At 42.2% G+C, this 23,776-nt stretch overlaps 2 protein-coding genes across 3 annotated transcripts in view; both read right to left on the bottom strand.

Annotated features, from left to right (window-relative positions):
• LOC131054788 (snRNA-activating protein complex subunit) overlaps nucleotides 1-23,776 on the bottom strand; it is a 206,156-nt gene that overhangs the window by 120,542 nt on the left and 61,838 nt on the right. For both annotated transcript variants that reach the window (XM_057989384.2, XM_057989385.2), the window contains exons 3-4: nucleotides 566-632; nucleotides 389-435 (exon numbers count right to left, since the gene is read on the bottom strand). In XM_057989384.2, coding sequence (XP_057845367.1) covers nucleotides 389-435; nucleotides 566-632 — 114 coding nt within the window. The remainder of the gene's footprint in view (nucleotides 1-388; nucleotides 436-565; nucleotides 633-23,776) is intronic.
• On the bottom strand, nucleotides 5,161-8,240 carry LOC131873900 (uncharacterized). The gene is made up of 5 exons (XM_059216958.1): nucleotides 8,122-8,240; nucleotides 6,544-7,880; nucleotides 6,100-6,435; nucleotides 5,894-5,966; nucleotides 5,161-5,791 (listed from the first exon to the last, which is right to left on the bottom strand). The coding sequence occupies exons 2-5, from the start codon at nucleotides 7,876-7,878 to the stop codon at nucleotides 5,511-5,513; spliced, it is 2,025 nt and encodes a 674-aa protein (XP_059072941.1). The 5' UTR covers nucleotides 7,879-7,880; nucleotides 8,122-8,240; the 3' UTR covers nucleotides 5,161-5,510.

Below are 23,776 nucleotides of genomic sequence, written 5' to 3'. Positions count from 1 at the left end.
GACTCTCTGTAAATGAATATCACCCAAGTCCCAACAAAAATAAAGTAGGACAAAAAAAAAAAACAAGCAAGGATACAGTTTACTTGTGTAAAGAAAATGGATATCAAACAAATTAGATGCAGCATTCATCATGTCAACACAAACAACAATTAGCATTCTTATTTTGGCACTGATAGGAAAAATAGATAAAAGCTTCTGAAAATGACTTGCATTGGAAACCAACTTTTTCCAGAATCAATTATGAAATATGGAATCCTCCAATCTCTAACTAACCATAGAGTTATAAATTTCAAAATAAATTTGGGTGGAACAAAAAACATTAACAATTCAAACAACAAATTGCATTTACACAGGCTAACTCAAATCTATGTGTTTATGAAGAGCTTACCTTTCAGTCGATGCACGTGTTGGAAGTCCTTGTGTTTTACTAGAACCCTACAAATGAGTGATCACAGTTAGAGATTGTAACACAAAGAAATAATCATATCAACAATCAGGCTTAATTCCAAATATGCAAAAATAAATTGCTGAAAAAGGCTTTAACAGATAAAAAGCTTATATAAACCTTAAATGCCTCTTTAAAAACTCTATCCACTAGCTCCTCGTCAGTGATTATTTTGAGATCATCAACCCTGTACGAAAAGCAAAATGAATACCAAAGTTTTCTCATGTGATGTTGATAATAACTTTTACCATAAAATGGAACAAAACTAAAATGAAACAAACATCATAGGACAAAAAGAGAGATAAATGCTATTGATACATAATACCACACAGCCATGACTATTCAATATCATTACATAGAAACCAAACATATTAGATTATCAGTCTTTGTTATTTATATTGATGAAAAATTCAAAACCATGTTTGCATCCATCTATCTTACTATTAGAATATCTTTGGGAGTACTAATAGGCTCCCCAAATATTACATCCAAACTTAAAAAAAATAAACAAATTTAAAACAGATTAGAACCATCTTTAATTTGTTAAACTCGCATAGTATTAATTTCATAGATAAATTGAATAGCAGAAGTTAAGAATCTTTGAAACTTTTCAAAGACAGCATTTTATAGGTAACATCATTCAGTGAAAATTTGTCGTTAACAACACAATTAAGTACCATTATTCTCGAAAACTGACAAACTGGGTTCCTTACCTGGATTCATGTTCCTCTATTGTATGGTTTAGATGCCATGACCATGGAAAATTATTTAAGCACACAATTAAGTGCCATTGCTTCACCTACTGTAATCTGCAATTCTTTCATGAAGCACATTAATGCATATTATTCTTGAAAATTGACAAACTGGCTTCGTTTACTTTGACTCATGTTCCTCTGTTGTATATTTTAGATGTCTTCACTATAAAAACTAACTCATTACTAGCTGCTTTGAATAATAACATTGGATAAATATCTCTGTTCTTTAAATTTGTTGGATCAAACAACAGAGGAAGCTCATACTGACTTTCCTGTTTGCCAAACCAGATAAAATGACTTGCTCTGTTATGATTCCAAATACGACACTATCATTTGGAATATTTTTATGTTCCTCAAATTATCAAGCAAACTAAAGAAAACTGTCACAATTTCAAATACATAGATTGGTCCATTTTGAAGTTTGGTTTGTGAAAACAAAGAAAAACTGGGACTAACAACAAAAACATTAAATCCATGCAACATCATCTTCCAAGACATTTACAGCATGGCAAGTGTGAACAAAAATGGGTAGCCTCCCCGTGACTTGAGGTAAATTGTAATAACGTAAGATCAGTCTCATGGAGTCAAGCCTCTCCCATTCTATAAAGATTTGGATCCAAGCAAAGAAGAAAAAAGTAAAAACTATGAAGGACTGTGTAGAATATAGAAATGGTAATTTTGACATAAAATGTTCTCAAGGAACTTAGCAAATAATGCTTGTATGTTTATTAATAATTTTTGCTGTCTGCTATATTTTGCAAGTGAATATTGAAGATAGCTAGAACACATAAACAAGGTGCAACTCTAAGCAATTGCTTGGTAAAATGAAATATGGTCATAGCAGCCACAGAATTTCATTTTGGATAAATACATTATGTTACATGGGGATGCATCACATGTACTTCCAGCAACAGAAAAAGGAGGTGACAACCCATTCAGCCATTAATTGAAATGGTTGAAATTTCAGCCCCAATGGTCCTTACACAATCTCCAAACCATCATTCCAATGGATGCTCTTCCTTGGCCTACACACCAAAACCTAGTGGTGCCATTAATGTGCAAGACAACTGCGATCTGAAGGACAAGAGTTTCCTTATGCCAACCACAATTTGCTCATCATTCCAAGGTTCCCACATGTAAACTGGTGTCTACACTGACGATCTATAAATACCAATTTTTCACCCATTTAAAGGGTTGGTTGCTGAGCCAATTTTCTGGTCTAGGAAAGTCTACAATTAATTCTAGGGCTTCAAATGTTGTAAATGTATGCCAGAAATGTGGGATCATCCTGCAATGGGAGAAAACACCTCAAACACACACATGAAACATTGCATTATAGTTTGTAATCACAAAAACATGTTAGTGAACCAAAAACTCTCAAAATCGTTCCATGCTCCTCTATCCCTAAAGATCCTTAAGATTCAAGGTGGCCCTCACTTGGAAGAGCACTTGATCTCTTGGATGTCAACCTAGAGAACGAGATTTAAATGATGATTCTAGGATCAAAATGAATGCAACTAAGATCCTAGTGAATGGTGAGATGATGATAGAAATGAAAGCTAAGGATGCAAGATGAAAAGCTAGTTATGATTCAGATGGTGGAGATGATATGAGGTTAAGTTAATTCCAAATTGAAGATTATGATGAGCTAATTAAGCTAGATGAAGATGAAAAAGCATGTAATTGATATGATCTAAAACATAATGCAATTAAGCTAATGATAGAAGGCTTGGATGCTTGAAGGTGACCAATGAGCTCCTTTGATAACCTGCAAAAAACTATAATTTTGATGCACAAGATTGGGATTTGGATGATTCGAAGAAGGAATGGGCTCTATTTATAGGCAAAATAGAGAAATGGATGGTTGAGATTGAGCAATCTCAACAAGGGCTAGGATTGAAAGTTATCAATCCATGGGAGAGATACAATCCAATCCCAAGTTGACAAATGTCACCTTGAGAGGGCTTGAGAGGATGCTAAACAAGCATTAGATGCTAAGCAAGCAATTAGGGATAACCTCAAGGAGTGACATCATTGGATAATGTCATTAACTAGGGAGGCACGCTATTACCCAAGAGGTAAACTCTTGTGCAACATGGGAAAATGGTTAAAGGGACAACCATCATCGCTAAGGGGTGTGGGCTTGTAAGAGGCATTAAATGCCTTTTGAAGACTTTGGAGGCTAACTTGCCCAAAGAGGAAAACCACTAGTGGTTTATGTAAGAGCCTTACATGTTTGGAAGACTCAACAAGTTAACTTGTTGAAATAGATAAAGTCTTAAATGCATTTTGAAGACTTTCTTCCAAATTTGGAGAAGTGACTCCCCCAAATTTAGGGAAAGGACATGATTAGGAGATTAGACATGATTAGAATGGGATTAGGAGGTTTCTAGAAGGATGATTATGGAGGTAAGTGGGAGATGTAGGATTTTGCAAGTGGGTGAGGAAAATAGGTATTTTAGCAAATTAAAATGATTTAATTTAGCCAAAAGGGATGCAACTTGCAATTGTTAAATTTTGCAAGTGGGGGGACTATTTACAAATAAATTTTGATTTATTTAGATGCAAAGGGATTTTCAATTAAATGTGAATTTAATCAAAAGGGGAAAAAGCGATTTTAATCAAATAAATAAGATTTATTCAATCAAATGGCTAAAGGGTACTTAATCAAACCTTAGTTTAATCAATAGGTTAGGCTAGAAGAAGGAGATTTAATCAAATCTTTAATTTGATTAAAAGGTTAATTAGAAGAATAGGGATATTAATTAAATCTTAATTTAATTAATTGGAAGAATTAGGGATAATTAAATGAATAAAATTAACTTAATTCATTGTGCAACTTTTAGGTGTCTACAGTAAGTATGAGCTGCAAATGAAAGAATGCATCTTTTAAAAAGTAGGAAGGGTTTGTAAACACATATTTCCATGCACTGGTATATCTCCATGGTAATTTGTGATGATTCAGGAGAATGTATTGTTACAATTTTGCATTTTCTCTCACCGCATTTGCTGGTGTAATTGTAATGAGATTAGATGAGGAGTGACAGCTTCTAATGCATTGCAATACTATTGTAATGCTCTTTCCTTTGTTGTATATGGGTTATTGTAATTTTGAGATGGATTATTAAGTATGTCCATTCATATGATGTAACCTTTTATTATCATGTCAATGAAATCTAGTTCTGTTGATACTTTGAAAAAACTATGCAACAACCCACCCTACTTTTTTTTTTTTCTTGCAATATAGAAATGCATATGCAATGTCTCTACACTTTCTGATCACCCAGATCCCAAAATGGGCAAGGTGAGAGCATACAATGCTTCAACCACAGTATCGATAATGTATGCAACAAAACGAATAGCACCAAACCAACCATAATATGCAAGTAGTTTGTTTAGTCCTAAAGGTATAGTGGTGAAGAATCAATAACACAGTAGTTCCTACACGTACCAAGCATCCATAGAACAGAACAATTGTACATCATAATATAAATGACAGATGATAATAATTAGACCAGAAAGTTATATCTTTATTCCAATGTCTCCACTTGTCCATACATCGCCCTGCCGAGGTTCCAACCAAACAATATATAGACCCGACGATTGGCCAAGTTGCCAACCGTCACCAACTCCCAACTACCCGACGGGAACCTCTCGGCCATAGTTGAAAATCTCGGACTCGCCTCAGACTCGGCAAACCAAAATTTTGGACTCGGACTCGGACTCGTGAAAGACTCGCGAAAGACTCGGCAAAGACTCGGCAAAAAAAAAAAACCGTAGTTTTATAAAAAAACATAAAGAAATTAATGCATTTAGAGAACATAAGTGCCATAATTGAAACATTACACATGTCATATGATCTACAAAGTACAAACTCGCAATATTTGAAATTTCATCATTCATGGCAGCATATTCAAGTTTCAAGTTTCAACTCTAAAATGTATATTACTATAATGGCAGCATAAGTATATAAATGTTCACAAAATTACATATAATGATATGTCCAAGTCCAACTGCAAATGTGAAAAACAGCAATGTGAATGAACAAACCAAAGAGAAGACTACATCTTCCTCTTTGTATTTTTCCTAATATAGCTCAATTTTTCAGGCCTTGAGCTAGAAGTAGTAGCAGTGGGTGTTGTGGTATCTAAATGGTGAGATGATTCTTCTTCAAAGTCATAGTCCTCATCATCATCCTCATCTTCGTCCTCATCTTCATCCAATCTTGCTCCTTCTGGATCTTGTGATGCTCCTCTCTCTATTTCTGCAATTTCTTCTTCGGTAAGGAGGACATCATCACCATCATTTTGTTAATTCATGGTCCAATCACCATATGGATCAATTTCATCCAAGTCAATGGCCTCATGTGAAACACCCTCCACCTGTCTAACTCGAAGGCGAAGGTTGTACCGAACAAATACTAGATCATTGAGCCGCTTTTGTGACAATCTATTTCTCTTCTTTGTGTGAATGCTTTCAAAGACACTCCAATTTCGTTCACACCCAGAAGCACTGCATGGCTGAGACAAAACACGGATAGCTATCTTTTGAAGATTAGGCGTGCCGGCACCATAATTCTCCCACCATAAATCTACAAAAAACATTTAGAAATATTAGAATTGAGAAAAAAATGTAACAATCAAGTTTGTAGGTTTTTTCTTGCACTATTGAACTAAGTTACTAAATGTTTTACCTGGTTGTTGTTTTCCTCTCCTATCAATTGCTAGTTGTGATGAGAAGAGTCTCCCCTCTGCACTTTTGTAGATCTTGAACAATGGAATGAACATTTCCAAATTCAGAAATAGATACTAGATAGTCAAAGTGTCAAACTCAAATTCAATAATGAACATTTCCGAATTCATAAATAAAGATAGAGCAATTGCAAATGTCAAATCTCACCTCCAACTCATCAAGAACCTTGTCTCTCAACTCAGGATCAGGTGTCATCTTATCAATGCATGTAATAACACCTGCCATGACCTCCTCATCAGCCCTAAATGAATCAGAGAAGTAGAATTTCGGGTTCAAAAAGTAGGCGAAGGCATGTATCGGTTGGTGGAGTTGGTTTGTCCACCTACGATCAATGATGCGCCAAAAGATTTCACATTTTCTTGCATTTCCACGATAGTAATGTGAAATGGCCTCTTTGGCCCTATCCATGGCCTCATAAATGAAACCCATTGGCATGCCCTCTCCATCCACCATACGAAGAACCCTCACCAAAGGTTCTGTCACCTAAAAAAATTAAAACAAATTTTAAATTAGTACAAAATCAACCCCTAAAAAATAAAATCAGCAAATAGACAAGATTGTATAAACTTTACTTTTGTGTTTGTTACTTACCGCAGTCAACTCCTCTCCACTTTTATTGAACCCTTCATCAAAAACAATGGTCACAATCTTCTCTGCTTCAGGTCTTTTGGAGTATGCAGACCCCAACCAAGCATCTGACACAAACATCTGCTTAAGATGAGGAATGGCACTAAGAATGCTCTGCAAAGTGATGAAGTGGCTAGCAAATCGTGTCGCTCTAGGTCGCACAAGGTCCTTGCCATTTGTGTATTTTCTCATCAAAGCAAGCACCCAAGTATGGTTGTAGATGAATTTGGTGACACTTTTTGCATCTTCAACCACCTTCTTCACCCATCCAATCTTCCCAATGTCCTCTAGCACCAAATCCAAGCAATGTGCAGCACAAGGACTCCATGTAATCAAAGGATGCCTCTGCATAAGCATTCTACCTGCAGATACATATGCAGCTGCGTTGTCCGTGATAATTTGGACAACATTCTCAACTCCAACTTCCCGAACCACACCATCCAACAGATTACACAAAGTCTCTGCATTTTTTATTTCATTTGAGGCATCAACAGACTTTATGAATACCATTGCACCATTTGAAGCCACCAAGAAGTTGAGAAGAGTCCTATTTCGTCCATCTGTCCATCCATCAGATAAAATGCTGCATCCTTTTCTCTTCCAATACCTTTTCTGATCATCAACCACACCTTCTGTATTTTTCACAGCTTTCTCTAGCAATTGCCCACTGAAGTCATGACCTGTTGGGGCCTTAAACCCCTTACCCGCCACTGTACATGCATTAACAAAACTTTCCCAATACACATTGTTTGCTGCATTGAAAGATAGATTATTGTAAAACCAAAAGTTTGAAGCTGCTATCCGTGCTTGTTCATGCTTCTCTTTATTCCATCCTGTACCTTCAAGTGAAGGTTGTGCACCTGGAACATTGCGTGGTACAAAAAAATTAGGGTCTGATCTAACAGGAGTGCCACTAGCCTCACCCTCATTGTCACCAAAAGATGAAAGTGACTGACGACCCCGACTATGACCAATGGGACCCGAAGTGGACAATGTGGGATTCATTGCAGCTGCTATGGCTTCTCTTGTTTTTTGCCTTTCTTCCTTATGCATATCATTCTCAGCAAGAATGGCCTTCATCTCTCTAATAATTTCAGGAGTTGATTTGGGGCATGCCTCCACACCATATCCAGGTATTTGTGCAAGGTGGTATTTTAATCTATTGATTCCACCAGTCATCCATCTTGTGCATTCGGTGCAAGTGACCTCCCCCTTTTTGCTTCCTGCAATCCCATATTTCCAAGCTTTATCTCTTTGTCTTCCTGACCTTGGGGTTGCCCTTGGAGTTGAACTTGCCATTGCTAATTTAACATGAAAAAAAAAAAATCAGCAGGGTTTTATGGAAAATCAACAAAAAAAATGACAATGAATCATTTGGGAAAAATAGCATTCAAAAACAAGAAAAAAAAAAGAGGAAATAACTTAGGAAAGAAAATAGAAAAAAATTTGGCAGCATATCCCCTTGTTTTTCAAGATTTTTTTCAGTTTCAAAACAATGAAATGATTCAAATGAAAAAAAAAAAAAAAGAGAAAAATCCTTACCTAGATCTCTCTTGCTGATTTTTCCTTCTTCCCTCTACTGCTCCAAACCCTTCTAACCTGCTCCAGCCAAAAAAAACCCAAATTGAAGTCAAAAAATAAAAATAAAAAGTGGTTTTAACCCCCACGGGCGCGTTTTTCTGGGCCCGCGAGTCCCTGTGAAAGACTCGCGAGTCCGAGCGAAAGACTCGCGCGAGTCTTTGAGAAAAACTCGCGAGTCTTTCGCAGGGACTCGCCTGGACTCGCCACGCGAGTCCTAGGCGAGTCGACTCGCCTCGCCAAAGGACTCGCGAGTCCGTGGCGAGTCCGAGGCGAGTCAAAGAGTTTTAAAACTATGCTCTCGGCAACAGCAAAACATAAACACACATAACACGCTTATAATTATTATTCGTACTAACATACGTTTTTACCCCTAACATTAGCCCCCCCAAAAACGTAGTCGTCTTCCAAATGACTCAGACAAGAGAAACTGAAATGAAAAACATAGCTAAGACGGAGAAGAGGGAGGAGGCGTCCCTGTAGTGGCAGTAGGAGCAGGTTGTTGTCCGGCCTGAATTTTCAGATTCTTTTTTGCCATTAACTGTCGTTCCGCACTTTCTTTACCATGTGAGCCGCTTCCATTAGCTTTTTATCTTTTTGCTCTAGCTGTGAAGTGAGCGCCGCCACCTGGGCTGCCAATGCCTGTGCCTCCTTCTCCTGCATACTGCAACGGGCTTCACATGTAGTCATCTTCATTTCCATCTCCTTCCTCAAGCTCTTCTCTATTGTGGCCAACTCCGTCTGCTTCCTGCTCTCTTTTTCCAGGGTTACTATGTACATCTGTTGGGCCACTTTCTCCACTTGATGTTGCCGCATCTGTAAGTACACCTCTCGAAAAGTTCCCTCCATACTGCGGAAGGTGGTGCCTACGATGCCTGAGCCTCCTATCAAGTGCCTGTGGGTCCAGTTCTGAATCATCTCCGATGTACTATTATCCGACCATCCCTGCTGCTCAAGGTGATGCGTGAACTCATCTTTGCGCCCCTGGGCCATAAATTGACACAGATGTGTAGCGTCGGCTGAATTACCGGCCTCCATCTGTCCAGTACGCTGAGCCATGCCGCATGCAACATCCGAGAGTCCTTGTAGCTCCGCCAGGAATCGTCTGAGTGAGCCTATTGGGTCACTCGGATCAGGTACTGTGATATGGGGTCCAATGAGAGTCCCCTCCAAGCCACTGCTTTGCTTGTCCCTTCCCTGCTGCTTCTGATCAGTGGATCTCTCCTCATCTGGGATAGTGACCTCTCTATCTGGAGTCATGCCTGGCCCGATGGCCACGTTATGTGGTGCGAGGGAGGGGGGAAGGTGTGGGGCGAGCGCGAACTGTCCTAGCCATCCATCCAGCGAAGCGTCTATATCCTCATCTGTCATGGTATCCAAGGTTGCCTCTAAGTTAGCTGATACTGTACCGGTCTCTGCTGCCATCGTACCAGTTTCTGTTACCGTCGTACTAGTTCTTGTTGCTGCTGTACCAGTTTTTGTTGCCGTCATACCAGTTTCTAATGTCGTCGTACCAGTTTCTGCTATACCAATTTCTCTTGTCGTCGTACCAATTTCTACTGCCAGAACGGCCAAATTGATCTGTGGCAACGATACTCGTCGTTGTGCCGGCGGCTCCCCTTCGCTAATCTTCTGGAATAGTACCCCCACTGGTCGTACATCTCCTACTGGGTTGGCGACTGCAAGCGCCTCTTGAGGTACCAGGTGTGTCGAGGCTAATTTTGAGGGCATAAACTTTACCCTCGTACTCTTCCATTGTGCCCACAAACCCCCTGTTGCTCCTCTTCTTCATCTTCTTCCTGTTGACATGACTCTGTTCCCTCTTCCTCCTCTATGGTGTTGTGTTCCGACAGATGGAACCCTTCATCCCCACTTTCCTATTCTTTTGTTTCTTCTGCTTCCTCGGAATCCTCGGCATTGCTAACCTCTTCAATTTCCACAAACGTGTCTAGCTTCCTCCTATTCCGTGTGGGTTGCGCTGTGTCGCCAAGAATGTCCAGGTGAATGTAGTAGTACATAGTGGGTTTATTTGGTTCCACCCGTCCGTGAGGTTCAAACATCCCCCAATCCTTTGGCGGTACCTGCAGGCATACGGCATCTAGGAACAAGCTGATGGCATGATGGCACATGTAGAATGCTTTGTTTTCTAATCTCAGGAAGTCATGAATGCGTTATGCCAAGAGTTGCTCCCAGTTGTACACTTTCCCGCATCTGATCCCGTTCATTAACCCAATCATCCATATGGCGATGTATGAGGCCCGGCTGGCCCCTGTCAGGCGGCTTTTAACTAGGTCCATCAACATCCTCCATTATCCTGGTGCGATAAAGCTACGCTTCATTCTTCTGCTATCGACCCAGATGCTCTTCCACTGTTCGTCCGTGAGGTTGTCTCTGCACACCAGGTCTATCAACCATTTTTTCTTTTCTCTAGTAAGGTTTTTGGTTGGTTTGGCAGCAGATGCTCCTTTATCCAGTATGCCAAATACGCGCCTGAAATCCTCAAGTTTGAATGAAACCCGCACTGTGTACCCTTGGAACTGGATGACTGAAGCTCGTTCGTGAGGGTTATAACCGGATACCATGGTCCATAAGACTGGCTCGAACTCCTTAATGTTAAATATGGGCATCTGCACAGCGTGGTCGACCTGTGCTTTTTTAAGCGATTCCTTCATCACATGGTCTGAAGGGTTTTCCTCCCACCAAGTACGACATTCACTACCAGTCACACTCTCAAATGCTACGTTTGTTGCTGTGAGTTCCTCTGAGTCCTTTGTTGCCTTTAGTCTGGTCCTGGTTTTCCTGCTGCTAGCAGGCTCTGTGGCAGTCATGGTTGTACTGCAACTGACTTTCTCTGCCCTTCTGCCCATACCCCTTCCTGAGTCATTATTATAACCGCCTGACAGATTGTCTCGCCAGTTGGTACAGCCCATTGTGTCACTCTTCGTTTCCTTGCTGTTCGGCCCCCTTGATTGTCCTGACAAGTGCCATCCGTATGGATGTCTTTGCCTGTCCACCTAGTACCTTATGTCGTACGGACCTCCCTGTCTGCCTGACTGATGTCGTACGCCATACGGACTTTGCCTTGGGGGCATGGTTGATGTTGATTGTCGTACTGATGTTGATGCTATTGTTCGTACGGATGCTCTTGGCCGTACGGATGTCCCTGACTATCTAACAAATGTTGATGCTGGTTGCCGTATGGATGTCTTTGTGGCTGATACTGTTGGCCGTACGGCTATCTCTATTTGTCTGGCAATTGTTGATGTTGGTTGTCGTACGGATATCTATGCTCTGCACGTACTAGCAAAAGTGGGTCCTACACCGTACGGTGGGGGTATACCCTCAAGGGTTATGGTCATACGGTAGGTCTGTATGCCGTATGGTACTATAAGTTGACAACCCCTATTTCTCCTAAGCCGTACTCGTACGGCGAATGGCCTGCTCTTCCACGTGCCACAATTCTAGTCACTGTGTCGTACACCATACGGAGCCTGTATGTCGTACACTTGCTCCCCTTCCGATGAGTTTCGTATACCGTACACGTACTGTAGCCTAAGGCTTTCCTTTCTTGTATTCCGTACCCCATACACCGTACAGTGGCTCCAGTCTCTCCGGCCCTGAATCCGTACTCCGTACGATATGACCTCTGCGTTGTACGATAGACTCTGGCAACCTTTTGCAACCCGTACTCCGTGCAGTATGACCTCTGCGTTGTACGATGGACTCTGGCAGCCTTCTGCAACCCGTACGTCGTACGGTATAGTCCTCAAATTTTCTTGCCTGCTTGATCGTTCACTCCGTACACTATACGGAATTGTTCCCTCTGGTGTGTTCGTACACGTGCTCCGTACTATTTTTTCTGTCCTTGCAGCATGCCACTGATACGTACGGTGTACTACTTCCTTTCGTACGCCCAGACTTGTCTGGCTGTCAGGTTCATCTTCCTGTGTTGTGTCGAATGAGGCTTCGTGGGGGTTTTTATAAGCTTTTCTCCTTGCCAGAATTAGGGTTAGGTAAAAATGCCCTATCAATTTAATATAAAATAATTGTTTCTTCAGCAGTCTTACTTTTTCTCTATTATTTTTGCTTCTACTTGCCTGGTTTTTTAATTTGTTCCTACTTGCTGATTGGGACTCGAACTTGCTTTTTTCCAATACCTCTCCTCCTCACCCTTCCAAGCCCCTTGTTTTTCCAGTCGTCTTGCTTCTTTCATCTAGCACGGCTTCTTCAATATTAGCTTCCTCGCCTTTAATTTGCCCAGGAACCTTTCGGTCGCAGAGTTTCCCTGTCTCCTTTGTTTCCATCTTGCTGGCCTATTCCTTTGCTCTTTCCTCCCTTCCTTCCTTGGTTCAATGTTCCTCGCCTTATCCTCTTTCCAATTGTTGTTTAGCTCCCATTCGGAGTCTCTCTCCTCATTGTTCCTCCTCTTCACTCCTGGTATATTGTTGGGCATCCTTATTTTTATTTCCGAGTCATGCAACCAAGTACACACATGTGGTAGTCTTTTGTAGCATTCTTGTGCACAGCAGGTCCCTACGTATTCCAGGTCCCATATTTTGTCCACCAGTGGTGCGGGTCCCACACCCTTGTAGCGGTCGTCAATGTACCTGTCCCCGTATTGGTGGTACCATTTTACTCTTTCTCCGTCGATTTTTGGTGGTCCAACTGAGTTGGGAATCACCCGATATAATGAGTTAGGTCCGGCTTCCACCTTGCTTGCTCCAGACGCGATGACAAATAGATCCTCTTTCTTCAGTACCATTTTTAAACATGGTCCTAGGGTTGCCCCATATTCTTCCAGGTTGAGTTCTTCCTCTAGGTCCCCCAGCTCTACCTCTTTAAGGGGGTTCTCAGTCTTCCTCTGAGCTTTTGCTTCTTCATCAATGTCGTATGCGACATACCCCTCCTAGGCTCCTTCGTATGGGGCCCGTTTTTTACAATATCCTGACACCCGTACCCACACCGCTAGGTCTCCGAAGTACGCATTCGTGAGATGTTTGTGAATCCTAGGGACTGCTACACCTTCCACCCTTTTTGGTACAAGTCGCTCTTCCATGGCCAATAAGGGCTTTGCCCAGTTGTCATCCCTCTGGTAGGGTTCCCCTTGTACTACCAAGTCTTCCTTGATCTCCTTGTTTTGACCAATGGTCCAATGTCCTCTCGTGGCATATCCTAGCATGTTGATTCCAATCACAGGTTTATTCCTTTCCCTGTAGATTTTCAACTTGGAACCGTTCACGGGGTCCCTAATCAGAGTGTTATCCAGAGTCGCAAGTTTCACTGATCCGTTCCTGCCAACCTCTCTGATTTAATAGGGCCCGAGCCAACGGGCCTTGAACTTCCCTGGTCAAAGTTCGTTCCAACCGTTATACTTCAAAACTAATTCTCCCGGTCGAAAGTTGGCCTTCCGCAAATGCTGGTCGTGCCAATGCTTTCGCCGACGTTGTGCCACCTCAGTCGCCCATTGTGCCATCAGTCTCCATTCATCCATCTTTACCAACCCATCAAGCCTTGCATTCATGCTTTCAGTGTCCCCTAATCGATTTTCTACCGCCACCTGAAGGCTTGGCACAGTGTACTCAGCTGGTACCACTGCCTCTTGCCCGTACATGAGATGAAACAGCGTATGCCCGGTAGTGACTTTGTATGTTGTACGGTAGGCCCATAGCACGGCAAGTAGTCTTTCCTCCCAGTCCTCCTGTTCTACCCCACATGACTTGTAGATTATTGATACCAACACTTTGTTGGTTGCCTCTTCTTGTCCATTAGCATGGGGATAGTACGGGCCGGATAGGTTATAGAATATTTTAAATTCCACGGTCATGGTACGGATTACCTAATTGACGAAGTGCACTCCTCTGTCACTAGTGATTCGAAGTGGTATCCCGTACCTGGTGACAATCTGTTCGTACAAGAACCGTGTCGTACTCAGAGCTGTGTTATCGGGCAAGGCCCTAGCTTCTCCCCACTTAGTGAGGTATTCTGTGGCAACCACAATGTACTTGCACCTGTGAAGGCTACTTGGTTTCAAAGGTCCCACAAAGTCCAAGCCCCATCGTTCGAATAGCTCTTGCGGCTACGAGGGGAAGAGAGGCATGCAATCCCTCTTGAGAGGTTTTCCCGCTCGTTGACAGGTGTCGCATCCGATCACCCACTCTCGGGCGTCCGTGTGTAGAGTTGGCCACCATAGCCCTGCCAGCAGCACTTTCCTGGCGGTTGCATCTGGTCCCATATGTCCACCTGCCAATCCGTTGTGTGCCTCCTTTAGTACACCACGAACTTCCTCCTCCATGACACACCTCCTCAAGATTTGGTCAGGACCCATCTTGTATAGAAGTCCATTAATTAGTTGGAAGGTTTTGCTCTTTAGTGCCAATTTCCTTCGTTCCTTTGGAGGCATCTTGCTTGGAAATGTGGAAGTAGATAGGTACTGCCCTATCTTTTCATACCAGGTTGGCAGTATTGCAATTTGGAACAAGTGTGCATCTGGAAAGTCTTCGTTTACCCCCTCGGCCGGTTCTCCGGATCTAATCCTTGATAGCTGATCTGCTATCACATGGGACTTCCCTGGCCGTACGACAATGGTGAAGGTGAATTCTTGTAAAAGCAGTAGCCACTGACTTACCCTCCCTTGGATGATTGGTTTATTCACTAGGTACATTAGTGCCTGGTGCTCCACATAAAATGTGAACGGCGTGGCCAACAAGTAGTGCCGGAACTTCTGAACTGCATACACCATCCCTAGTGCCTCTCGTTCCGTTGTGCTATAGTTTCTTTCTGCTTTTGACAAGAGTCGACTTGCAAAGAAGACGGAATGGTCTAGTCCTTGTGCCCCCACTTGAGCGAGGGTAGCACCAATTGCAAAGTTGGAGGTGTCCACGTGCACGCGAAACTCTTTGTTCCAGTCTGGGTATACCAATATCAGTGCACTCACAAGTCGGTCTTTTAATTCCGTGAAGGCTTCTTCTTGCTCTGTACCCCATACAAACCGCTCTCCCTTCCTTGTCAACTTATCTAATGGCCACGACACCTACACAAAGCCCTTGATGAACCTCCGGTAGTAGCCTAAGTGGCCGAGGAATGATTTCACCCCTGTTACGTTCATTGGACTTTCCATGTTGACAATTACTCCTATCTTGTCTGAGTCTGTCTTCAATCCTTCCTTACAAACGATGTGGCCCAGGAGTTTCCCTTGTGGTACCATAAATCTGCACTTCTTTGGGTTCAAGGCTAGCCTAGCCTTCCGACATCTTTCCATGCACTCTCCCAAAGCCTTCAAATGGGTGTCCTAATCGCTAAAAATCAACCAATCGTCCAAGAATGCTCTGAAATTTCCTACTGACATCTTGTCAAAAATGTGCAAAATTATTCATTGGAAGGTCGCGGACGCGTTGCATAGCCAAAAGGGCATGCGGTTATAGGCATACACGCCTTCCTCCAACACAAATGTGGTCTTCAGCTTATCTTCTTCCGCGATACTTATCTGGTTGTACCCGAAGAATCCATCCAGGAATGTGTACATCTCGTGCCTGGCGACTTCTTCCAGGATACTGTCAGTGAATGGGATCGGAAATGGATCCTTTATGGTTACTGCATTTAGGTACCTGAAGTCCACACATATCCTTATTTGATTAGCTTCTTTTTTAAGGGAGATGACTACTGGGGAGACCCAGTCACTTGTCTCCACTTTGAATATAATCCTTGCTTCTAGCATTTTGTTGATCTCCTCATTGACTCTGGCTGCGTAGTTTTTGTTCATCCTATACAGCCTCCTTCGTACCAGTTGGGCTACTGGTACGAGGGTTATGCGATGCACGCACAGCTCTGGCAGTACTCCCTTCAAGTCTTTGTAGGTCCAAGCGAAGACATCTTTACATTCCAGAAATATCTTGAAGGCTGTCGCCTTCAGTACCGGGTTCCAATCATCTCCTACTAGTATCATCTGAGGTACTGCTTCGTTGCCTAGATTAATCTTTACAACATCTCATTCCTCGTACTTGATGGGTTTATCCCTTTCAAACTGGTGTGCTGGCGTGTCATCCACTCTTGCCATTCCTTCTTGATATCTACCAAACTCTGGGGGAAAGGATTGTTCCTCCGTCCCCCCGCTTGATTCTCCTAACTCACATATTTGTAGCATGTGACATTCCGGGTGGAAGACCTCATAGTCCTCCATTTGCCAATGAAAAAGTCCTGCCATCGAACTGGCTCCATCCTCCGAACACCCATCCAACTCCAGCACTCCTCCTTCGTCGGGCTCTTTCCCTCCTCTGCCTCCTTCAAAGGCCCACTCCCATCAATTGGAATCTTCTGAATCGAAGTCTGATGACGCGAGTTCTGCGCTGACGGACTGGTTCCTGAGATCAATTACATACTTATGACCGTCACTCTCGATTGAGAGCATATTCCTTTTCCAGTTATGATTAGCTTTGGCCATGATCAGCGACCCCCTTCCTAGAAGAGCGTCGTACGCTTTCCTTTCCAACGAGATGACTACAAAATCCAAGAGGAACTGTTGCGTCCCAATTACCACCTTTTGTGCCATGAGGGTGTCGAGGGGTTTGATACCGTGTTGGTTGGCACTGACCAGGTGGAAGGTTAGTGGCCAGAGAGTAGACTTGCCAAGGCTTCGGCCAGGTTCCCTCCGATCGTACGTTGACTCCGGACCCGCCATCAACAATGGTGTTAGTAAGCTTCTGCCCCATTATATCCATCTCTACTACTGCTGGTTTCCGTCCAGCGCCCACCACGAGTAGCATAGGATTCATGGCATCCGTACCAGATTCCTTCACTGGGTCCGTACTACATGGGTCCACTACCGTTTGGTGTTCCTGTCCAGAGGTAGTGTCCATGATTATATTTGTCAAAGCCATCCTTATCTATGGCATGGCTTGCAGAAGGTCGTACACCCGTACGGGTATTGTGGTTTGTAACATCTGCTTGATGATAGTTTTTTCTGGTTCTAGCCGGATCGGCATATCGGCGGCCAGGTGCGAGGCCCTCCGCTCTCCAGCCATCGCCCACTGGATATCTGCCCTTGCCTCCTGAAGTCTTTCTTTTTCTATAAAAGGGTCTGGGTACATGGCTTTCTTGTTTTGCAACGTTGTGATTGCCAGTACGTCTTCTTTTGATCCCTCTACAGCAAGCATGTTCACCCCTTTTTGCTTTGGACAATCTATGTCCTCGTGATTCCCTGGACCACACCATCTGCACAACAAACTTCCTACATCATTTCCGTTTTAGCATTCTCGGGCAAAGTGACCCCATTCGTTGCACTTCCTGCACTGAACCATGGGTCGCCCCTTCCCGTCGTATTGAATTCTCCTCCTTGGTGTGTTATTATTGGATCTGTTATTCTCCCGCTGATTGTTTCTGTACCCTACGGGTGAGGCGTCAGGATTTGTTGTTGGCCTTGGACGTGTTGCTGGTGGTGTGGTTTGGTCGGGTTGGGCATAGAGCACTTGTGTGCTCCGTGCCTTCAAGTTGTACGGGCATTCCTTGGTGGAATGTCTCGTTATTTGGTAGATGTCACAGAAGACTTTACGGGGACAACCTCCTTTAGTGTGCCCTTAGGTCTTGCAGTCAGTACACCAGAGTTCTTTTCCTTCCCTACCACTTTCTTTGTCACCTTTTAACTCCTTCATCATCCTCATCATATCTTTGCAGAAGTGCTTGCACTGTTTTTGATCCTCCCTCGTTGTCGTCGTCTGTACTGTCACCATCGCTAGTCCGTCCCTTCCCCCAGGATGTCTTGTTTTCACTTTCAATATCCATGGCGCGATTGTATGCTTCATCGTACGATGGCAGAGGTACTACTTTCATCGTCCTTCTCAGGGATGGTACCAATCCTTCCACGAACCACCGCTTCTTGAGGCCATCTGACGGCTAGTTCTCCATTTTGTTCAGTAGTTCCCTCAATCATCTATTATATGCATGTACGCTTTCATTTTTTCCTTGTTTGGTGTTGTAAATTTCCGCCACAATCTCGTTGTCGTCCCGTAGGAGTTTGAATTCTTCCTCGAAGGCCTTCTTCAGATTGCTCCAGGATGTTTTATGCTGAGCATCAAGGTCTGTGTACCAGTCAATAGGTATTCCTCACAAAGTGGTTGGAAATGCCTTCACCCAGTAGTCCCGGTCGTCCTGGCCATTTGCTTCCCAGATGGTGATGCATGTCTTACAATGCCTTAAGGGGTCCTCTGACCCGTCACCCATGAATTTTGGAAGTTTTTGTTTCTCCGGGGTGTGTGCCATTGTTCTTTTCTGTGTGGTTTTATGCAGTGCCTGGAAATGGCTATATGTCGGGAAGGTACTATGTGTTCAGATGGTGCTGTACGCTCCTGGTCTGGTTGGGTCCTTGCAAACCGGGCTTTGGTCACCTTCACTTCTATAGTCCCTCCTTCCCAGGTTTTCCGGATCCAATCTTCCTATTTTTATGCCCTCTGACAAGGACAAGTTTTTAATGCCGGACGACGTTGCTTCGAAAATCGTGGCGATTTCCTCGTGCAGGTCTCGTACGGCCTCCTCTCCTTGTTCGGAAAATTCCGATTGGGTGCTTTGTGGTTCGGTTTCGGAGTCTTCTTCACTTGACGTCGAGTGTGGGGCCTGGTCGGCGAGATCTTCTTCCACTATGTCTGGAAGTGGCAGGTTCCTGGCGACCTCGGCCAACTCCTTCCACGTACACGGTTTTTGCCTCTCCCGACTACGACTCCGACTTCTGTTGTGTTTCTCCGGACTCCTCGAGTCGGCAACCTCTCTTAGTCGCCGTCTCCTGTTGGCCTGTTCTTTTATGTGGAGGGATCGCCGTACAGTTCGCTCGTTTACCCCTTCGGTAGCAGTGGTACATCTTCTTTGTTCGACCGTAAGGGCATCAAGTGCCAGAGGTACGGCACTGACTGGCCTCCCTCTCCTCTTCCTCCCTACGACTCCGTTCCTCGTACCGTCGAAGGACTTGTTGCCGCTGAAGATCCTTTGTTGTTTCTTCTCTTTGGTTTTGTCGTGCAATCAAGTTTCTGGCAAGTAACCTTGGAATGCTCCCAAGGAGGTCAAAGATGGGGGTGCTAACGGTGAGTTCACCACATACCGTGCCTTCCGAGACGACTCTCTCCTGAGCCTCTCGCTGCACGTATTGCATGACCGACACGTCCCACAACTCTAGCAAGTCTGCCGTCAACCGGTCCTCTCGTTCCTCTTCTGCGGTACTCTCCTCGTACGTGTCGATGTCCACGACAATTAATTGCTGGTCAAACGGTCGGCCCATTAATTGCTTCCGCCTGCCGCCATAGTTATCTCCACGTTCGTTCAGGCAACGGTGCCAAAATGTTTAGTCCTAAAGGTATAGTGGTGAAGAATCAATAACACAGTAGTTCCTGCATGTACCAAGCATTCATAGAACAGAACAATTGTACATCATAATATAAATGACAGATGATAATAATTAGACCAGAAAGTTATATCTTTATTCCAATGTCTCCACTTGTCCATACATCCCCCTGCCGAGGTTCCAACCAAACAATATATAGACCCGACGGTTGGCCAAGTTGCCAACCGTCACCAACTCCCAACTACCCGACGGGAACCTCTCGGCAACAGCAAAACATAAACACACATAACACACTTATAATTATTATTCGTACTAACATACGTTTTTACCCCTAACACAGTTGAGCCAGCCTAATCAACTCTTTGGCAAACTATGCAAATGACACGCAAGTGGCAGACCTAGCCTTATCAAAACCTCTTAGATAAACTATGTGAATGCAATGTGTACCACTGGTAGAATGTCTAAGCTTGACTCAGACCAAAATGGTTGATAATGTCAACTTGTTCAATGCCAAAAGGGGCTGAATCATTATGATATAATGATTAGTGGTAAGCCGCCAAATTCTACAATATGAAATGCATACAATGATAATCCTTCGGTGGTAATACCATCTGATTATGATGAAGCAAACTGCTGTAATCAGCTGCTAAATCTGGGCTGATGAGAAATAAACACTACTAAAACACAATAATTTAGTTCATAAAATCATATAGCAAGTGAGAATAAACTTACAATGACAAATTGGTCTACATAATGTTGCACTATGATGATTATACAATAATCAGAACACTGCTGTCACAAAAAATCATGGTATACTGCTGATATCAACCTACCACCCTACCCAGACAGCTGATATCAATAACCAACAAAAGGATACTCCAGTAACCACTAAACTAGCACTGATCTACTTCCACAAACACCCAAAATGCATGTTTCCAGACTATCATGAATTCTATGCAGGTCTGATAAACCCCTGGAACAGTAGATACAATGCCCCCATTGAACACATAAATCCACAAATCTGCTTGAAAACCTCCAAAGGACCAACAACCTTAATGCCAAGGTGTTTGGACCATATTCTCCATGGCTGAGCACCACAAAAGAACCCCAATAACAGATGAAAAAGGCAATGTTTCTATTTACTTGTTCACACACACCCTTCCAGGTATGTAGGGCTAGCTTCAGGGAAGTACAGCCCCATCAAAGACTCTTCACTCCCTTCAAACCTGTAAAAACAGCAAGTAGCAGCTGGTAGAACTTAAATCAGTGGGAGAAACCCTACAAAATGATCAAAATGGCAAAATTGCAAGTGGTATGGCCTGCAGGGAAAGGTAACCGTAAGACCATCATGGTACTTGTATGGCTTACTCCAAAAATTTCCTCAATAACTCCACAAAACTCACAAAAGACCACAGAAAACTTAAACAAACAACACCAAAATCTTAAACATATTAAAATACATCAAAAACATCCATCTTCGGCACCAAACTGGAAAATCTTCACTTGCAATATGGTTATTACTTCAAGATGAAATCATCAAACCCAGCTAGAGGGGTTTTGTCCCCGAAACTAGTATTTCTAGAGGGTTCCAGTCCTCAAGAAATATGAAAGAACTCAAGTCTCACTCAGACCAAATAGCAAATAGAAAATATGAAATTTGTAACCCTTTTCCACAACTCCTTTTATGAGCTTTTGGGTGAATTAAATATTATTATCCCTTTTGCTCCATATTGCACTTTAATTAATAGAAACATTTTTCAATGTGCAAGCAAATGTTCACCTTTTTCCCCCTTGAGCCTAGCACCACATTTTTGCACAACTCGAAGTAACTTTTTGAATAATTAAATATATGTTGTTTTAAAAACTTAAATTTATTATTTAAATTATTTTCCCTTTTCCAATGTCGATTAGCTTATAGGAAAACTTTGGAGAATAAGCTATCGGCCAAATAATTGTTCGTGTGCAAAAAAATGACATTACAATTTATCTCCTTCCTCTTTGTTGTTCATGACTTTGTTGCTCAATGGAGTGGGCACTAGTCCACATTGGTGAAGTATCAAACTGTTAGAATATTTTGGTCTTTTGTCATTGATGTCAAGTTCAGGGATTCATGCCTGTACAAATCTGTATGTTGGTTCTATTCATATCACCAATCTACAATCAATATGCAGACAAAGAAAAATTCAATCTTTCAGATCAGTTTCATTAACTGTGTCTTGCTGTTGATCTACACGATATATACAAGTCCGAAGACAACAATTTTGTTTTTAAATGACAGAAGAAATCGTTGAACATAAACTGTGCTCATTTCCAATCAGTTATGATGCAGTCCTCGATACCTGTATATATTAAACGGTGGATGTATTTGATGTGTTTCCATGTTTCCAATCAGTGTTGCCTTAGTTCAGAAAAAGTCGGGCAGAATGCTTAAATATATACATGGGTTGTATTAAAAATTTGATTGAACATCTGAAACATACTGTGTCGAATATATACACGGGTTGTATAATTTAATGGATGGATATCAAAAGCATGGTGTGTGCCGATTCTTTATTCAATGTTGGTTGCTGTCCACCACTTGTCATTTTTCTGTTTTAGATCTATCTGTGTGACATGAACAGCAATAAGGAGTTCAATGGTTTGGTAGCAACCGTATGGCTGGTTGAAGAAGTTGTAACCATTTGGTAACTATCTATACACCCGATGATAAGTATAAATGTTATGCATGTAGCAGGTTTGAAAAGAGAGAATATGTATTGTTGATAAGAAGATTGGATAGCAGAAATATGTATAAAATGATTGACTAGATTTAAAGGAACAGTGTAGACCTGAATGAGTGTATTGTCAAGTTCTATTTGTGTTGAAGATGCTGTGAATCTACACTTGATAATAAGACAGTAGTATGCGGTGATCAGGTATAATGGTATATGTTTACACTCTCTAGAAACTCATATACACATCTCCAATGAAATATAAGTTGGGAGTTTGAAATTTTAATTTGCAGATAACTATTATTATGACAGTTGACAGTACCCTGTTTGGAGAAGTTTTATTTGCAGGTTTCTGCTGTTAAGAAGAGCAACATTACTCAGAAAATCTCAAGGTTGTTGATATTCAGACTATAAAAGTTTGTTTATATACTTCTATTGATGTAAAGTGTAGTGCTTCTGAAGTTGAAATCAGTTATAATTTTGTAATTGTAACATTCTTATAGTTGGTGCTTCAAAGATGCCAGGTTGGTACTAAGGTTGTGTTGATGTGTGTTTTATGCACATAACATTACAGAATAAAATACCAAAGGTAATTTACCCCCTCTTGAACAAAATCACCTCAGATGCTAAGGATAAGATCAACTAAAATGATTCCAAGGTTTCTACATGTCAAGTCTTCACGAGTGGGTAACTCAATGGACGATGTGAATTGCTCTGTTCACTTGGGGACTTACACAAATGTTTGGATTATCTTCTTCGATCATGAAGATGCGGAATAGGTGTACTGACAACTTAAGATTTATCAATATGGCTCCGGACTTAATTCTTACTAAAAAAGGGCAAAAGGAATAGGGTTCAGGAAATCTATTCTGAGCTTGGGAATGTAGGAAATGATGAACAGCTCTAGTGGAATCAAACTAGGCGAGGTCTCACAAACACGTATTGACACAAGCTTAGTGCAATCATCTAAGGTATACTTAAAGATTTTCAAGCCATTACCATCAAACGTTGACACCATCCAAGTTGATGCTTGTCAAGGGACGCGTAATAGTTGAATTTAAGCTTACTTAATTTTCCAGTCGACCACACAAGGCGCACTTACCAGCGGCAAGAGGCTAGTGGTATGGATTAAGGATTCCACACAAATATATTCAACAAATCTTTCACTCAATCTAACATACATGAAAATAAATTCTAATCTAACTTGGAGGAATTGAGAACCATGAATGCAAATACAACACTTGAAGAGCAAAATCACCAACAATTGAACAATGATTATGATTCAAATAGCTACAGCATATACCAACAATTCTACAAAAACTCTCTCTTACAAATGAGAGACAAGGAGGCATATATAGAGCCTCTTACAAAATGCATGGCCAAGATTGATACAAGATCAACGGCCAAGATCATGCCAACAAAACCCTAGAATTGCCCTAATTAGGGTTTACATCAAAAATGGCGCCACCTACATATGGCTCAATAAAAAGATACCTAGTCATCAAATAGGGAATCTTTTAGAAGATTCCTCCCTGCATCTCTCTTTCTCCTAGCATACTCCAAGAATCTAGCCAAAACTGAATCTAAC

Source organism: Cryptomeria japonica, chromosome 3 (assembly GCF_030272615.1).
Source record: "Cryptomeria japonica chromosome 3, Sugi_1.0, whole genome shotgun sequence".
NCBI lineage: Eukaryota > Viridiplantae > Streptophyta > Pinopsida > Cupressales > Cupressaceae > Cryptomeria > Cryptomeria japonica.
The sequence above is the reverse complement of the archived record's forward strand: the minus strand, read 5'-3'. Positions and strand labels throughout refer to the sequence as shown.

Bases quoted from the DNA above. Each gene is read 5' to 3' on its own strand.
- LOC131873900 (XM_059216958.1), bottom strand. From the start codon at position 7,878: ATGGCAAGTTCAACTCCAAGGGCAACCCCAAGGTCAGGAAGACAAAGA. The intron at 6,436-6,543 runs GTAAGTAACAAA...TAATTTTTTTAG, and splicing joins GTGGAGAGGAGTTGACTGCG to GTGACAGAACCTTTGGTGAG. The intron at 5,967-6,099 runs GTGAGATTTGAC...CCATTGTTCAAG, and splicing joins AGGTTCTTGATGAGTTGGAG to ATCTACAAAAGTGCAGAGGG.